The sequence below is a fragment of the Cyprinodon variegatus genome, unplaced genomic scaffold (assembly GCF_000732505.1).
Source record: "Cyprinodon variegatus isolate N-32 unplaced genomic scaffold, C_variegatus-1.0 Scaffold182, whole genome shotgun sequence".
In the NCBI taxonomy this organism is placed as follows: domain Eukaryota; kingdom Metazoa; phylum Chordata; class Actinopteri; order Cyprinodontiformes; family Cyprinodontidae; genus Cyprinodon; species Cyprinodon variegatus.
Genome location: NW_015150635.1, coordinates 571,803 through 589,731, shown reverse-complemented (window position 1 = coordinate 589,731; position 17,929 = coordinate 571,803). Strand labels below are relative to the sequence as shown.

Sequence of the window (17,929 nt, the reverse complement as noted above, 5' to 3'; positions counted from 1 at the left end):
CTGCCAGTGGTCTCAAACTCAGATCCTTGTGAGACTGTTTCCAGCAACTTTTAGATGTGTCTCTTATCCTACATACCTGGATCAAATGGCTAAACTTTCTCGCTACTAGCAGTCACAGCATTGCTAATGTGTTCATATTGGAGTCAGCTGTGTTTAACCATAGATGCCTCTGAAAGCTGTAGGAAAAAACAAACTGATCAAAACACTATCGGACCAGACACTTGGTGTAACCTGACCAAATTGTTTTTGGTCTGTTTGGTATAGTCATGTAACATGGTAGTGCACCGGGGGGTTATCTGGATTATCACTGGAAACTTCTGCTTGAAAGATCTATCAGGTTAGGGGATAGTTCTTGTGCCATATTCTTTCATTTCCAGGTGATGGATTGAACTGCTTTTTAAATATATATATATATAGCTTTAGAACCTAACCCTGCTTCATACCTCTCCACAATTTTATTCTTGGATTTTGTTTTGTGTTTCCTAGACTTTATGGGCCTTTTTGTTCATCAGTTTTCTCTATCAAGCCTTCAAGGTCTCCACCGGAAAGGTGTATATATAAGATTAAATTACGCATAGGGAAAAATTTCATTAAACTGGGATAGCTTCTAAAGGAAAATGGTTGCACTCCATTTCATCTGGGCGTGTTAGAGTAAAGGGGCTTAAATACATTTACATGTTATAATTTTCAGCTTATTCAAAGCCTGTATTGTTTTCCTTGCTCTCCACAATTATACACAACTTTATTTTGTCTTATCACATAAAATCCCAGTAAAAAAAAAAATCAGTTGAAGTTCGTAATTTTAATATAAAAAAATACAAACAAGTCCAAGTGGTATGAAGACTCAAACAATGCACTGTTTATCCTCTACAGCAAAATAGGCATATTTAAAGTCACACAAATAATTTGATGCATGAGTTTTAAAAGTGTCATTGATGATTCAGCTCTTACCTTGACGAGGAAGAAGGACACTCCATATGTTGGCAGAGATCTGGCAAGCTTCACATACTTCACCTTCCCCTCAATTTCAGACATTTCTCCACAGTTTTTATGCTCCTGCATGGACAAAACTGTAGTTATGGTACTCTAAGCATGTGAAAAGCTTTAAAATGCTGTGGTCTACATTTTATGCACGTAGTTTATCATATCAAGTGGAAATTTTGCAAGAATTCCTGTGGACTTAGGAAATTAATAATATATTTTAGAAACATTTGCGAAACCAAAAACACATACTTGGAATATTTTCTTCTCGGACCCTCGTTGCTTGATATACTCTTTAGGTAGAAACTCTTTCAAGCTGCAAAGATAAATAGCATTTTTCACATAGTTAGTCAGTTAGCATACAGGCATTCCCTTTTCTATGAACATACCTCCTCATATGAGGTAATTCTTGCCTTTGTATCTATGTATCAGAAAAGGATTGTAAGAGCTGACATCAGCCCTAAGTTTTCCACTGCAGGAAATCCCAGAAGAGAGTGAGCTAAATGAAGCGTTAACTAACATAGAGTCCTGAGCTAACCATAAAGAAGCTCTAAAATTGTTTTTCTTTTTCTTATTTTATTTAATTGTGGCTTTAGCTAATCCTTTGAGTGAAAAAAAAATCTTACTCCAAGAATCCAGGCTTGTGTTTGTGCTCCACGTGGGGTCCGAACTGGATCTGAGCCTGGATCCCTGCAAACTCACAGGCTTTATCAAAGGAGACGGGGTGGGATCCATTCAATATATCATCTCTAGCCTGGAGGAGACACAAGGACAGAAAGCAGGGAGGGATTAGGTGAGGCTCACGTTTTGAGGTACAGGGAAAGTACTTTAAAGGCACGACAAAAAGGCCCAAATCACAGGACAGGACTCTATAACAAGCACCTTGATGGGAGATTTAGAAGCAACATGGCTTGAAAAAAGATTTCATTTACAGCAGGAGATTGTATAACTGTACTTCTAAAGGAAAGACAAGGATAAATGATTGATAAATGCTTTTGCAAATGCTAAATATGGTTTAATTTTCTCATTACAGAAAATTATAGACGATGGGTTGTAAAAGTATCAATTCTCCTTCAACAATTCAACATTTTATCAACTTTTGTGGATTTTCTCAGGATTTTATTATAATGTCCAATAAAAAGTTCTGCACAACTGTAAAACAGAAAGAAAATCATTTAAACCTAAAAATTCTATAAAATTAGAACTTTACACACATGTATATTCCTAGACCTCTTCCCCAACGACACCCCTAGGTCATAACATAATATCCTACACAGCAAAAACAATCTAGAAATAAGTCAAAATGTCTTAAATTAAGTGTATTTACCCTTAATTTGGGTAGGTAAATAAGATAATTTGCCAATGCAATCATGATTTTTACTCTTAAAAAAAGGTTATTAGATAATATATACTTGAAATAAGGCAATGAAATTGTTTTTTTCTTATTTTAAATGTAAAATGTCTTGTTCCATTGGCAAAGTGTCTCACTTACCTCCTCAGTTGAAGAAAAAATGCACTTATTTTAAGAAAAAATGATGTATCTAGATTTAGATTTTTTCCAGTACAAGATTTAAAAAGGCAAGGAGACAGGGATTGAGGTTCCCATTCCAAGACCACACCAAACATATTTTACAGTCAGAGCTTAAACGGACTGGTTTAGACATTAATATGTTTTCATTTCCTAAATGAGCTTTAAGCTTAATTATTTTCCAAATTGGTGATCAGATTTAAATTGATATTCCTTCAGATCTGATTGAATTTAAGCTTTTCTGCCAAGAAGAATGGGCAAAAGGTTTAGCTGCTTGATGACCAAACTTGTCAAAAACATATAGCTAAAGACTTGCAGCATTGATTGCCTTATTGACTTGGAAGGGCTGCTAAATAGAAATACACACATTAGTTTTCAGAGTTTAATTTGTAAAACATCTTGGAAACTAAACTTCAACATGATGCATTACATTGTGTTGTGTTCATGTACAATATAACCGAAAAATATTTGGACATTTCTGTTTATAACTGAAACATAACCAGTAATGTATCAGGCATTAATTATATCTCATACACATGCCAGTAAATGAATTACCGTTGATTTCTTCCTGCTTAGCAGAGGAGGCATTAGTCACTGAATGTTTGAAGGCATTTTTAGGCACACTCTATATTAACTTTCCCATTTGATAGGGGAAGAAAAGTCTTTGTTGACATGTTTCAAATGCTTTCCCCTGTGCGTTTGTTTCTCCAGGGGGCAGTCAGTTCTCCTTCACCCTCTCCTTCTAGTTCACTGCTGCACATTTAATAGCTTCAAGAGCTCAGAGGGCCTGCTGACAGTCAGAGACTTCGTCCATGCTTTTAGCAATGGCATATCAGTACACAGCATAGACTCAGCTCATTCTTACGTCGCATTACATCAATAAAGGCCTAAGCAGCAACTTACTGCTGTAATGAGGACAACAATGTTCTCTCACAATCACGTCCTTCGCTGAGTGCAATTCACTATGGAGCACATAAGCTCTTAGCAAACACAAGAAGATGTGCTAAAATTAGTCCTTACACATGCCTTTCATACTGATACGCACTTATCACTAGAGGCTGTTACACAAATTAGGATGCAAGGAATAATAGGACACACTCATTCTGTTGTAAGTATGACTTGGAGAGATAGAGATAATCTACTAATAGAGACAAAGTGCTTTGAAAATAATGTTGAGTCTACGAGACAAAAGAAAGGGTAAAATGGGGGAAGATTTAGAAATTAAAAAGGCATCCATAAACTCCAAACCTACCAAAATATCCAAATGTCTTACACTTTCATGAAGTAGATTTATTTTATATTTCAACTTCTGCATATGTCTAAAGCAAATGTATATAATGGACCAACAAAGTAGGACATGGATGGAAAATGGAGGCTAAATACACTTTTTGACTTCTCAGTTCTCAAAAAGATCTCAGAGTTATGATAATGTAGTATTTGGAACCAGTGATTATGGGAACTCCAATGTAATGGATTATAATACATTAGTTAAAGGTGACTAAAGTGAGGACAGTGTTCAAAGCTATCAAAGGAGTCATAACATGGAATTTACAAATATCAAATAGAGTTCATTATGACTTCATTTCAAAATCCTTCGTTTCTCATGAGGGTATGCACAAGAATTTTAATAATGTGTATTTGTATTCATGTGAATGTATTGTTAGCAACATTAGCAGTTTTCCATAGGTCTTTCACTACTTTGTCCTGGCTTCTTAGACATTAGGTATAAAATTATAGAAGCTATAACCATTACTGACTGCCTACAGGTGAGTCCTGTACAGTTTCATTATTTTTTTTCTAATTTATTGATAAGATCCCCATTAGCACTGCTATCCTGTCACCCTTCTTCATTGATTTTAATGTTAGCCCCTTTTCACTATTGACGTCAATACAGAGAAACCAAAATTATGTTTTGTTGAGCGCTTGCTCTTGTGATCTCTTCTGGTTTAAACCACACGAAAGATGCATTTTGCAGCAGGTTTTAACTGAACCTAACATCAGCACTCACATTCACAAGAAAAAGTCTGACTTCCATGTGATAACTCCTTAAGATTCACAAAGCTACTCTTCAAGGCAGCATCCTCTATATTTCTAAGGAATACTTCACTAATCTACCTCCATGTTCTTAAAAAATTGTTAAAATCCCCCACCTTTAAAGCCAAAACACTGATAAAATACTACATACAAGCAACGATTGTGTCATATAAACCAGTACATCTAAAGAAATCTACCGGCTCTTCTGAGAGACCTTTGAAGAACAAATACCACAGAATTATTTACTGGCAACAGATCTGCTTTCATTATACTCTTAAGAGCCAAATGTATTGCAGTAATTCAGAGTTATGCAGTCTCAGCCTTTCAGGGAAATGTTTGAATGACTGCTACTGCATTGCTATATACAAATACTACATGAGCACAACAAAATGTGCATATGAGTTAACAGTATTCACACAATATTTCACAAAGGATAACATTTTGCAAATTATATGAATAAAAGAAAAAAATGTTTTATGAATGTGCTGAAGATAGATTTTAATCATATATTTTTTTTACACTTAGCTGACTCTGTTAACCTTGTCTTAAAAAAACAGTTACTGCTCTATAAGAAAAAAGAACAACCTGGTCTATGTTCTTTTAATGTCTTTTTTATTTATTTATCTATTTATTGCAAGGTATCTACAGGATTGCAGCGAAGCTGAGAAAAATACAGCAACTCCACAACAATAAAGGTTATATGTTTTATTTATTTGTTAGGCCCCGTTTGTTATTGAACATATTGAATTTGGGAAAGTTGCAGTATTTTGGAGATCTCAGAGTTAAGGTGAGCATCTTCTGTATCTGAGGATGTAGAATCTGTTATTCATAGTAAGTCAAATTAAATTAGCTAAATGAGTAGATATGCAACAAGGAGGAAAAGTCCAAGATTAATTTGAAAAGGTGCACAAAAAAAAAATGGAAGCCAAAGTTGATAAGACACCAGTAGCAGTCAAAAAAAAGATATGACCATTGGTGTTCTCTGAAATAAGAGCTAAGAATGTGAAGTTGGTTTATATAGCAGATGGCGATGGTGTACGATAAGGTTTATGTCTACTGATGTGCAAAAATTATCTTTAGGTTAAAAAAGGACTAAGTAAACACTATCAGGACAAACACGTTTTAAATTGCTTTCCTATACCATGAACATGTTTATGTTATCATCATGACAGGGCTGCTTTGAAAAGTCAGAATTGTCTAAAACATGTACTGTAAGGCAAGTTATATCCATAAAGATACCAGATATGGAAAGCTCAAACTTCAGACTGTATTTTTAATAAATGTGAAATCTGAAATAAAGGTGGTAAAAAGGAAAGAAAAAAGTCAGAAACCACAAAGCCTGAGGAATATTCCACTTTGTTAAAGTCTCTCTTTTTTCTTGTTCTATTTGGCCCTTTTGACACACTGACAAATTAGTACAACTGCCATGTGAATAGCCTTTGTGATTTGTGCAACAATCCAACTGTGTGAGAGAGACAGAACAACGCAAAGATAGATGGGGAGAGCATGGAAGGGCAGGGGGTGGAGTTGTTGTGAAAAGAAATATGAGTGTGTTGAGAGGAGACCATGATGTGCATGTTAGGAGTCTAATGTGTGCCAGGAGGGTGGGGGTGTATGTAACAGTGTCACAATGAGTGTGAGATGGAGAGAAATTGAAATGGAGAGAGAGAAAATGAAGCAGAAAGGCAATACAGAAACTGAATTTAAGATTTAATAATAATTTTTGGACATAAGGGGAAATGTCAAGACAACCTATGAAAGTCTGTGTGTGCATTTGTGTATTTTTGGGTTATATGTTTTGGGAAAAATTTATATTTTAAATTCAAGTTATGAATATTAGAATAGTTTATAAATTCACCAAAACAAAACTGAAAAACTTTTATTATAGTTTAAAAATATGTAGATTTCTAAAGAATTTTAATGTAAGCCACTCCCACATAGGGGTGTGTAATATGATAATATCCTGAAGGATTAAAATCAGTAGACAACCTGCCAAAATGAGAACACTGTAAATAGAGCAAGTGAATTACATGTTATCCCTATTTATAAAAAAAAAAAAAAAAAAAAAAAAACCCAACAAGACGTGTGTTATGCGTTCCATATGTTGATGTAGTCTCAGCATCGCATTCCTGTGAACTTTGACTGGGAACTTTGACTGGGGAATGCCAATGCCATTGTTTGTCTCAGTTTTGTAAAATCCAGATGCACCGTGCTAATCTGAACAGACAACAGGCAATTGGAAAAGAGCTCCACTTATTTGATGATTCAATGAAGTAAACTCAACATTGTCCCTGTTGTCCATGCAGTTGTTGGCCAAATGTGAAGTTGTCATCAGCATACGACTGATGCGAAAAATTTGCTATAATTGTGTTTGGTGTGAAAACACCAATAGATTCCAATCCATGATAGAACTTGAGAGCCCTGAAACTCACATGACGTTCAGTCTGAGCAAAAAAGCAAGTTATATAAATACAGAGTAAAAGGGGTAGGTGCCATTGTGGCTATTTGGTCTTAACACATGCCCAAGTCAAAGTCTCAATGTGTTGGTTTTAGGAAATACCTCCAAAACATTTTCTTTTTTTTCTTGCTTCAATAAGATCGATCTTTGTACCCACTTTCAAACACATCTATCAAGCCGGTTAATTAGGCTGATTTAAGAGGTTGCTGTGGAGTCACATGTTTTTACCAATGATTTATTCAATTAAAATACAAAACTTTTCGGAGGGGCTAATTTTTTTGCCATCTTTCAGGACTTTTGATGAACGTTAAGTCATCCATAAAAGCACGTCAATAGTCAGAGGTCCACTGATTAGGATTAAGAAACCAAGAAATACAATGGGGCTTTACAATGCCTTTGGGCCTAATAAAAGGGAATCCTTAAAGTCACACTGCTCCAGAGTTCTCTAAAATGCTCTTTAGCTTACTTCAACTTAAACTTCTGATCCTCAAACTGACTGATAAAAGAGACACAAAACTGATAACTTGATAGTTTAGTATGTCTTGCATGTTTGTAAATGCTTCTTGATCTCAATGAGGGGAGATAACAGAAATAGATGATTACTGTCCAGATTAGCATGACCATAAATTGAGCTTGAACCTTAAGGTAATTACGCTCAGCCTTAGAGATAGAGAGAGGAGCTTTGTTATCACATGGAGTTCAAAACAGAGGTACCGCTTCTCCACAGTGAAAGGGTCATTTGAGGTGGTCAGGCATCTGATCAGGATGCCTCAGGGGTTTCTTGTGTTGCAGATTCACAGACACATTACACTGGGAGGAGACCCAGTGGGACATGTCAATCCACAGGAGGGACTTTATATGGTACGATCTGCTCTGAGAACATATTGTGGACTGAGCTGAAAAGTTTTGCTGAAAAGTTGAACATTCGGCTTTCCCTCCAATAACTTTTATCTTCCAAAATACAATCTAGCATATGCTTGGGAAAAAGGACCTACAAATGGATAATCAATCAGTCAAAATGTGTTTTTTTTGTCTTCCAATACTGAAGTTTTCCACAATAAAAAAGGCATTTAATTTTTTCCAATACTCTACAATGAAGAAAATAACTGCACGGCAGCGTGGAGGGTAGCACTGCTGTCTTGCAGCAAGAAGGTTCCGGGTTCCCAGCCCAGGGTCTTTCTGCATGGAGTTTGCTCCTCCCACAGTCCAAAAACATGACTGTTAGGTTAATAGGCAACTTTAAATTGTTCTAATTGTGCATGTTTGTGTGTCTGTGTGTGGCCCAGCAACAGACTGGTGACCAGTGCAGGGTGTATCCCAACTCTCACCTATAGACTCAGGATCACTGATGGAATAAGTGGCAGAAGATGGATGGATCACTGAATGGCTTCCCCTAGTTTCCCAACAGCAACGTTTTAAAGGTGCATTGTTTGATCATTGAAATAATAACTAAGTGTATCCTTCACTATGAAGAAAAACAGTAGCTTAGGTCAGGGTTCTAAAGGAAAAACTTTGTCATTGATTTGGTGAGAAAGATTAAATTGGTTCCTTAACAGTTGTCCTCCATTCATCTACCTCCTACATAGGAAATCAGATCTAAGAATGACATCAAAACAGCTTAACCATATTAGAAAGTTAGGAAAATAGGAACAGCTATACTCGACTCTGGTGTCATATTTCAAAAAACATAATGAAAAAAACACTAACCTTCCACTTCAGTACTCTTATTATCTATGAAAAATCTACAATAGAATTTCTATAATCAAAGGCAACATGACCAAGAAAGTCCAGTTGTCTTTATTTCAAGCCTGTTGTTGTTGCACTGTAAAAATGATAGATAATCTTCACAGACATTTTTTTTGCACCTATATCTTCATTTTGAAACTAGAAATTTTGAAATTTTTCAGTCCTGTTGAAAGAAAAGCTTAAATAAATTTTACCTTTCATGTAAGCAAGCACTATCAATGATTAAGAAATTGTTTTTTTTTTTTTATTATTATTTTGCATTTAATAAAATAAAAGCACAAGAGAAAATAATAATAGAAACTATTGAAAGGTTAGATGAATGCACCTGTTTTTGACTATCAAATAATATTATAAAATAAACAGTGCCCTGAATGAAATGTTTAAAATTTACAGTGCGCAAAATAGTAACATGGAGTAGTTTGTGAATCAACAGGTAATTCACATGGTCAAATATATAAGAAAGAGAAAAATATGCTTTACAATATTGTTATTCAGAGTGATGGAGGCTTAAGGGGTTTTACCTGAACGTAGAGCAGGTTTAGTTGGACTGGATCCCGTGAGTCCACATTCTGGTCAGAATAGAAGAACTTTCGCCTCAGCAGCAGGGTTTCACATTCTTCTACTCCCTGCTCTCTAAATGTCCTGCTGTGATCCAGCCAGTTTACTGCAAAATCAATAAATATAGTTTGTAAGTACATGCAAATAAAAAAAAGATCACAAATATGTTCATTGTTGAATTGAAAAGACCACTGTTAATTTTAATTAGTAACGGTAAAAATGAAAATCTCTCAAATCATTTTGAAAAAGTCAAGATTTACTGGCGAAAGAATGTTTATTTTTCATGACAAGATGGGGGAGACAGATAGGTTAGGTAACAATTCATAAACTTTGTAATTAGTAGGGATGTAAGACATTTTGGTGCCACAAGATACAATAGTATTAAAAAGCCACAGGATTTCTTTTCAATTTTCAATTGCTTCATTTAATATGACTTTGTCAAGTGAAATAAGTCTTAGCAATCATTATAACTTCAAATATGAACGTGTAGACTTTAAATACCTTCAATCCTTTATTGAGACTTTAGTTTTTTAGGTTTTAAATAAAGAGATTTTTGTGATGCTATGATGTTGTCATCAAAGCGATGGTTATAAAGACTTATCATTTGGCTGTTTACACTTTCAAACTTTCCAAACTGTCTGTGTGACAGGATTCTAGTACTTACCGAAGAAAAAAGTAGCATCAGACAAGATAATATGTAAGCACTGTGAGAATACATGACTGGCTGTGCTTTTTTTGTGACTCTATAAATCACAGTTTGCAGGTAAGAAAAAAATATTTATTTTGTGAAATCCAAAAGAGTATAGTTTTTTCAGTTCCTTTTTTTGCAAAAGGGGTATACTAGAATTAGAAAGCATAAAAAAACTCTTCGTATACTAGCCTAGGGATGTAAGTCATTGATAATGAATTAATCTAAAGTTAATATTAGTGATTGGCTAAAGATTAATTGATAAGTGGCTGTTTTCTTAAAAACCTAAAATCCCAAATTTTTCTTTTGTATCAAGATAATCTTTTCATTACATGGATGGCTACATTTTATTTTTACAATATGTTGAAATAAAAAATGTATTTAATTATATTTGGGAAATGTATTGTGTGTGCTGTATTGAATATTGACAGAATAACAAAATTATGTTGTCTTACATATTACGGTACTAAACTTAGATATATCTATAAGATAAAGCAAAATAAGAACTTTTTAGATTACTAAATAAAAAAATGAATAAAACATGCGAGACACTAATGATTTCCATTGTACAGAGATGTGAAGCCAGCATTAAATGCAGTATTTACATTTGTCTCTTTGTGTTCAGTGTAATCCAGCATGTGCTTTTCTATCCTCAACTTCCGAGCACAGCAGAGAAATTATGCTGTTTGCCATGCAGTATGGCTAAATGGGTTATTCAGTTAATATCTCACTATGTTTATTTAGTGTTTATATTTACAAACAGAATCGGATAAATTCCTTCTAGATATTTGCCATTGCTAAACAGTGTAAATAATCCCAGACCGAACTTTTGATTGATTCATTTTTCTGCAGTAGCGTGCATCCACTTTAGTATTACTTCTTTACCCAAGGCATCGGGTGCCAAGAATAAACAGTGGTGCCATCCGGTTGATTGGTGGTAACATTACAACAAAACAAACCCAAAACATTTTTATGGGACTCTATAAATTAATAACATGGAGCAAATTTTAATCCAATTACATTAGTATTTATTCACAATGATTCATAAGTCAATAATTTTTGTTACGGTAACTTCCCGAAAAGTTCTACAAAAAGATACAATGATTACAGTTTCTTTGAAACAAAGTATGTGGCTCTTTAAACATTGACTGTATTTGCAAAAGTTAAAAATTTGATTTAAAAACCTTAGCAATTATCTTTTAATTTTTGGTTTAGCAAAAAATAAAGCTAAAATCGAATATTATTTTTTGTGACTTATGTAACCTCCCATCTTGTGACCTGAAATTGACTGTTACACCCTAGTGATTAGTCTGAGTTTCAGGACATGAAATATGAAAAGTGGTATGACCTTAGAAATGCAGAAGGTATTTGGTTTAGGAGACAGTGGCATCTTTTCCTTAAATGTAACCCTGGGAAAACCACCTTTGGTTGCTCCAGTTTGAAAGGTCAACTAGTGTTCCACTTTTGCATAAATTGGTCCAGTGCTTTAAAAAAAAAAGTGCAATCACATTAGTCTATTTTTTAGTTTGACCAATCTAAGAACCACAAGTTTTTATGCACCAAATAAATTCTAGAGTTAATCTATTGTAAAGCCAAATCAGAATCTTTGAATCTGAAATTCAACCGGCACAATACGACTTCAGCAAATTTATCCAGCATCTTTGTACAGAAATATTTTCTAAGTTACACACTCCCTTCTGACAAGATATGCACCAAAATACTTTTTTAGGGAACAGGAACAGGTTTTTTTTTTCTTTTACTTCTGGAATGCATATGTCACTTCCAAATCATTGCGACCCTGGGCAGTAAGCCATATTGCCCATGTAAAGAACTGCCTCTGTCTGAGAGCAGAAACTTACAGTCATCATCTGTATGAAGTTTGGCTTTGAGTTTTTCCATTTTCCTTTCATCTCGTAGCAGAAGGGTCCTGTCTTTCTTCAATGTCCCTGTACTCTCCTCCTTCTTGTCCTCTGGAACTTCCTGTATGAGCGAGTATTCCTCATAGTTGGTAATACCTACAAAAAATTAAAAAAAAAGCATCCCCTTTAAAATGATTACAAACTATTAAATAATAGAGAAAATGCCCAGCTTCTTCAGCTTTTTTTCCCTTATTATCTCTTTCTTTATTTTTCCAGCTAAAATGAAGGAAAGCTGGTACAGAGCCAGCAGAAAGAAAAGCAAAAACACAAGGGGAGGCAGGGAAGAAGCCAAGCAGAAAGCCCTCATCTAAATAAACATTTTCCAATAAAGCTTTCTGCCAGATATACATCCTTCTCTTCCTCACCCAATTAGGTTCAGAAGCAGCCTATTAAAATGAAGTATAGAGCTTAGGGAACACTTCTCTATTATGGCAAATAGCTAAGTTTGGACATTCAGAGGAACACTTGAGGATCTATTACACACCAGCTTGTTTGAACTTTATAAGTGTGTATCTTCTCGATTCTAAACAAAACCCTAATTTGGATTTGTCAAGCAAAAAAGTGCTTCAACTGATTAAAGAATCCAGCTCTTAAACATTTTAAAGTGGTAAGGCAAAATAAAACAGTGTTTTTTTAACTGTAATGCACTCACCTATTCTACTGCATATTGTGACAAGTAGCTCTCCGACTGTTTTTGAGTCATCAACCATGATGGTTTTCACAGCACCATCCAGCATTTTGATCTTTTGCGGTCTTTGTTTCTTCTTATACTCCAAGACATCCTGTGAAAAATAGGAGGGAAAGCAGGATGACATGAAGAGCTTTGCTAATCCCGCTCGACTGTAAAGTGCTTTTGCTTCTCGCAAGCGGAGAGGCATAAATATTTCAGCTCCCACTAGAAAAATACAAATCACTTCAAGAAACGAGAAGTGACATTGACAAGCCTCCACCCTGGACTATATGATTTGGTCTTACTCCATTTCGCAGCATGTAGTAATCCAGGGTTCTCCCAGACTCAAGCCAGATTCCTTTCCTCGGATCATCGTCAGACAGGAACAAGCCATAATCAGAGGCTGGAACACAGAGCAACACAAAGCATGCAAATATTGATGGCCATGGTTTTCAATCATGAAAATTAGATTCAGGAGGCGTTGTCTAACCTTGTCCAGACTGGGCTTCTGGTACTCTCTCTCTGATGATCCTACAGGCATCATACACAGGTGTGGATGGTTCAAACTGCATCGTTTTTACCACATTGCACTGGCGCACACAAATCTTTAAAGATAAGGCCACCATCTTGGCGGGTAAGTGTTATGGCCTCACCAGCCTACACACCTGGAAAACACATACAAGAAGCATGATGTAAGATTAAGACAGGTAACGTTTTATTTTTTTATTTTTTTCTGGTATATAATCAAAATAATTAGTTTGTGTTTTGGTGGTTATTTCTCAAGGCATCATGAAAACATTGGCTGTTATAGCAATCATGTTTAAAGGGTGAAAGAGAGGTCTCAGAGCTAAAATACACCACCACAATGCACAGTGCAAATCATCACAATTACCTCCTTGGGGAGTTTTTTACCTGTCAAACTAAACATTCATCCGTAGTAAAGCTGCTGCACCAGATCATCATTCTTCAGATGTTTTCACAGTAAGGAGAATGAAGATTTTCTGCTTATATGTAAAATTAAATGAGTATGCTAATTTACCTAAACTAATTTGAAAAACAAATGTTAAGCAGAATACAGGAAAGAAACATGTAAATCCACATAATCCACCAAAAAAACTGCAGGTTTAATAAATTCTTTTTTTTTTCTCCTTATTTTTGCACTCCTTCAAACAACTTCCCAGTGAGGGAAATCTGGTTATGTTTTATCATGTGTAGCCATTAGGCTAAAATCAATTCAGCTGTTCTGGGATACGTGCTTAAAAAAGGGAGAGACATAAACTGTGAAGACTTTTTTTCTCCTCTTCCATATCAATAACCTTGTCTTTAACACAGTAATAAAGAGCAGGACTATAAATAGGCCACCTAGAAACACTACTACTTCTGCCAGCCAGAACATGGAGTTGTCACGATACAACTAAATATCCATATACAGGAATACTCTATACCATTTTCTATACCAGTGAAGTAAAAAATGACAAATAATTATTTGCATGACAGAAAAAATTTAATCTGAAAAACTCTCCTATTTCAATCTCACCAGCAGATGCTAGTTAAATAAGTGTGCAAAATAAAATAACCCAGGCATCGAAATTTAACAGCAGCAAAAAATATGTATACAACACTTGTTTTTGGTATCGATTCCATGACAAAGTAGTATTATTTCCAGATACAGCATTGAAGTATAAATACATTTTGCAGTATTGATACATCTATCAGAAACTCAAAATGAAAGCTAGGAATAGATAGGAATAAAAACTCAATTACAATCTGATGATGAAAAGAAAAATTTTGTAAAAAAAAACAAAAAACAAAAAAAAAAACACACCAAAAAACGGATTTGAATATTGTAGGCAGAAGAAATCAAATGTTTTTAGAAAGCTCTATATTCAATTCCAGGATGAACATTTTTTCTCTGCGTAATGAAATTATTTTCCTTCTTAATTACAGAAAGACCTTCACGGGCTTTCCTCCATGAAGATATAACTGACAAAAACAGTAAGAGAAGATAACAAAAGTCTATGATGGGACTAAAATTTTAGATTCTATCAAAATTTACGATAAGTCCATAGGCAGGACTGGCTGATACAGACAGCATATTTGATCTATCATAACTTAGCATGATGAACATTTGTAATGGGATTTTCTTTTATATTTAACACAGCAGTTTCACATATTTGCATTGCTGTCTTCTGGTCTTTGTAGAAGTTTCTTTAGAACTGTATATATATAGTAAATCATTTTTTGCAAGAAAATGAAATACAAAAATATTAATCTCAAATCAGGCCACCTTGTGCTACTCTTCAGTATGGACGTTGTGAGCTAGACCTAAATTTAGTAATGCTTTGTATTAATCAAGCTTTAATAATAAAGTCAGTGGAACACAATGGTGTAAATGGCTATTTCAAATTAGACATGTCTGTTATTCCATTATATGGTTGCTTTTAAAGAGGAAGGAAGACTTCCATGGACACCAAGAAGGCTAAGTGCAGCAGCAAGACACGATGAAAATGGAAATTTTAGGAGCATGTTAGAAAATTTTGTTTAGAAAAATGTTCTACATTATCTATGAAAACACTGCAAACAAAGCTAATCTTTGATGTAAGATATTAAAATGTTTAAGATACATTTCTCTTATTTTCTTTGTTCAAAAATGCCTGAAAACAGCATCTAACATCAAGTTTTCTTTAATTAAACAGAGTATCTGCCTCTCCTTCTAACATAAATTTTGAAGGGCGGTGCAAAACAGAGATGAAAAAGAAAACAAAAAAACATTGATTGCTTTTCGGGGAGGTTTCGAATCAGCATTTTGCCAAACTTACTATTGAAAAGTCAGATCTGTGCATTGCTAGATATTTTAAGAATATTCACTAACCTTAAACCAAAATTATTTCTTTATCTTACTGATAATTTTTTTGTTCATTTATTGACCTCTAATGACAAACAAGCATTTTTCGGGTGTCTTGTCTAGGGGCAAACATGCACATCACAAAAACACGATTCAAAGTTTAAGGGGGGGGGGGGGCTTGTGACCTCCCTCTGAGTCTTACCGGAGAAAGTCTGAAAAGGACATTTTCTTGTAATGATGAAGTTGTGAATGGGCCTCTGTCATAGTTGAGGGTTCCTCTCTAATAGTTCCCCTCTCTCAATGAGACAGAAAGACACACAAAGGAGAGGAGGTAATGACGCTGCATGTACTCCCATCTTTACAAGCTGGCAGAGAAGCCCCACTGAGTTTTCGTTATCCAACCATTTTACAGATGCTCTCCTAATAACATGCACTTACAGGACCCAAGACTGACAACACACAGGTCCCCAACAGACATGTCAGATGTGCCCCACCACATGGTAAATACACAAAGGTTTCCTAAAATTTCATCCCAACAAAACGGCAAGCTTCAATTTTAATGGGAACCATTTCAGATAACTTATTAGCACAGAAGCAACAGTAGCTTCTTCAGTATAAATTGGTTGAATCCACAAATATTTCAGAAAATCTAAAGAAAATCTAAAAGAGATAGTGATAATCCCCAATCTTACATGAGAGTGAGAGGCTCCAAGATCCTCATGCAAACACTCCAGTGAGCAACTTAATTAGTTCTGCTCTCTTGCAAGAGACATCTCTCTTGTGTTTCTCTGAATCATATTAATATATTGTATTACACTTTCTACATTAGGATGATGCCGTTAGAAAGTAATTTGATCACCACCGACGTTTACTGCTCCATTAGAAAAGGGTCGTGAGTTAAATCATGTTTGTTTACTGCACCAAATAGCAAGAGATGAAAATGGCCAAAGAGTAGCAAGCTGGGGAGTCTAAACATGGACAAGTCAATGAAGGCCAGACAGGGCAGGAGCCATCTGGACAGGAAACAGCTCTAATGAGTGGCTGTGTACAACAGGCAACAGAACAGATCTCAAGATCAGCAAGTGTGGTGGTCTGTCAGCGGATAGCTGAAGAAGTGGCTAGACAGTACCCTTGAGCAAAAATACTAAAAGATGATTAGAACTCATTTAGATTGGAATAAGACCACTCTATAAACTCCAGAATGTTTAACACTGTTAAACATCAACTAAGTGATGCAAATTAGTATTCATCCTTAAAGGCACACTTTTCCCCCTGATGCCTCACTGGTATTTGAAGGAGTAGAAATACCGGAGGGGACGGAGGGATGCTAAAGCAGAAACATGATCAAGAGTCCAATCTGGGATTATTTACACTGTTTAATGGCAACAAGCAGAATTTGGTTCCAATCTTAAATATTAACACTGAATAAACTACTTAAGTTATTACCTTAACATAAAATAACTCCTAAATAACAGAAGCCATAAAGAAAAATAAACTGTTCAAACCAACCCATCCCTGTCTGAAAAGTTTATCTCTAAACTATATACAATTACTATAAGGATATACAATTACTATTGCAATAACTGTATACAATATGTGCTGAAACTATATACAATTGGGCTATTATTGGAGGGATTTTTGACCTTCCTTTTGTGGTTTAAAATTATTCAATTCAATTCAAATTGAAGTGTTTCCCAGTCCAAAGAGTTTAAGGTCACAGCATCTCAACTGTATCGAAGTCTACTTATGAAGACTCTGTAGGTCGGTTTTACAGTCGTTTAGAGGTGGACCTGCTGATGTGCTTTTGATCAATGTTCTGCAGTAAAACCAGATATTAACCTTCAGGATTTATTATTAGAGGAAAGGTTTCATGACTGCATTCTAAAGAAGCACAGCGAACCCAGATATTATATTAGCACCATCCATCCATCCAGTTTCCATCACGTTTATCTCAAGCAGGGTCACGGGGCGTGCCGGTCCCTATCTCCAGCCACCTACGGGTGAGAACAGGTCGCCATCACAGGGCCATATTGGCACAATTCATTTAAATTGTTAGTGTGGCAGTATCTTTTAAAAATCTTGAGTTTGTGACTGACATATGTCGAATCAAATTTTGGGCCAGTAACTTTTACCAAACTGTCCCCCACTGTCACCTTATTTTCCTACTGTCCTAAATCATGAACACTGACCTCATTTTAAGCAACTGTTGTCAGCAGTGCTTGGTGACAAATACTAAACTGTCATTGGTAGGTCTATGTACATTTTCTTCAGATAATATACATTCACAATGCAATTCAGCTCCATCTATGATGTCATACAGATTTTTTAAAGTGTTTTTTTAATGTAAAAAAAAAAAAAAAAGCAAAAACAAATCAACCCAGAACTACCTGGCACCTTTATCATAAACTTTACCTTGCTGTGGGGAAAAAAAGATTATCAGTATTTCATCAGGTCTAAAGCCTGAAGCTGTATTTAATGAATAATGCTAAGACTATTGTCGAA

The 17,929-nt window shown here is 35.2% G+C and overlaps 1 protein-coding gene across 4 annotated transcripts in view; it reads right to left on the bottom strand.

Annotated features, from left to right (window-relative positions):
* tln2 (talin 2) overlaps window positions 1-17,929 on the bottom strand; it is a 133,179-nt gene that overhangs the window by 71,799 nt on the left and 43,451 nt on the right. For 3 of the 4 annotated variants that reach the window (XM_015378935.1, XM_015378938.1, XM_015378937.1), the window contains exons 2-9: window positions 13,073-13,247; window positions 12,888-12,985; window positions 12,565-12,694; window positions 11,853-12,008; window positions 9,269-9,411; window positions 1,608-1,735; window positions 1,234-1,297; window positions 952-1,056 (exon numbers count right to left, since the gene is read on the bottom strand). In XM_015378935.1, the coding sequence (XP_015234421.1) occupies window positions 952-1,056; window positions 1,234-1,297; window positions 1,608-1,735; window positions 9,269-9,411; window positions 11,853-12,008; window positions 12,565-12,694; window positions 12,888-12,985; window positions 13,073-13,208 (960 nt within the window). In that variant the 5' untranslated portion in view covers window positions 13,209-13,247. Of the gene's footprint in view, window positions 1-951; window positions 1,057-1,233; window positions 1,298-1,607; window positions 1,736-9,268; window positions 9,412-11,852; window positions 12,009-12,564; window positions 12,695-12,887; window positions 12,986-13,072; window positions 13,248-15,629; window positions 15,705-17,929 lie in introns of those variants that run through there. The other variant, XM_015378936.1, reaches the window with a different exon arrangement.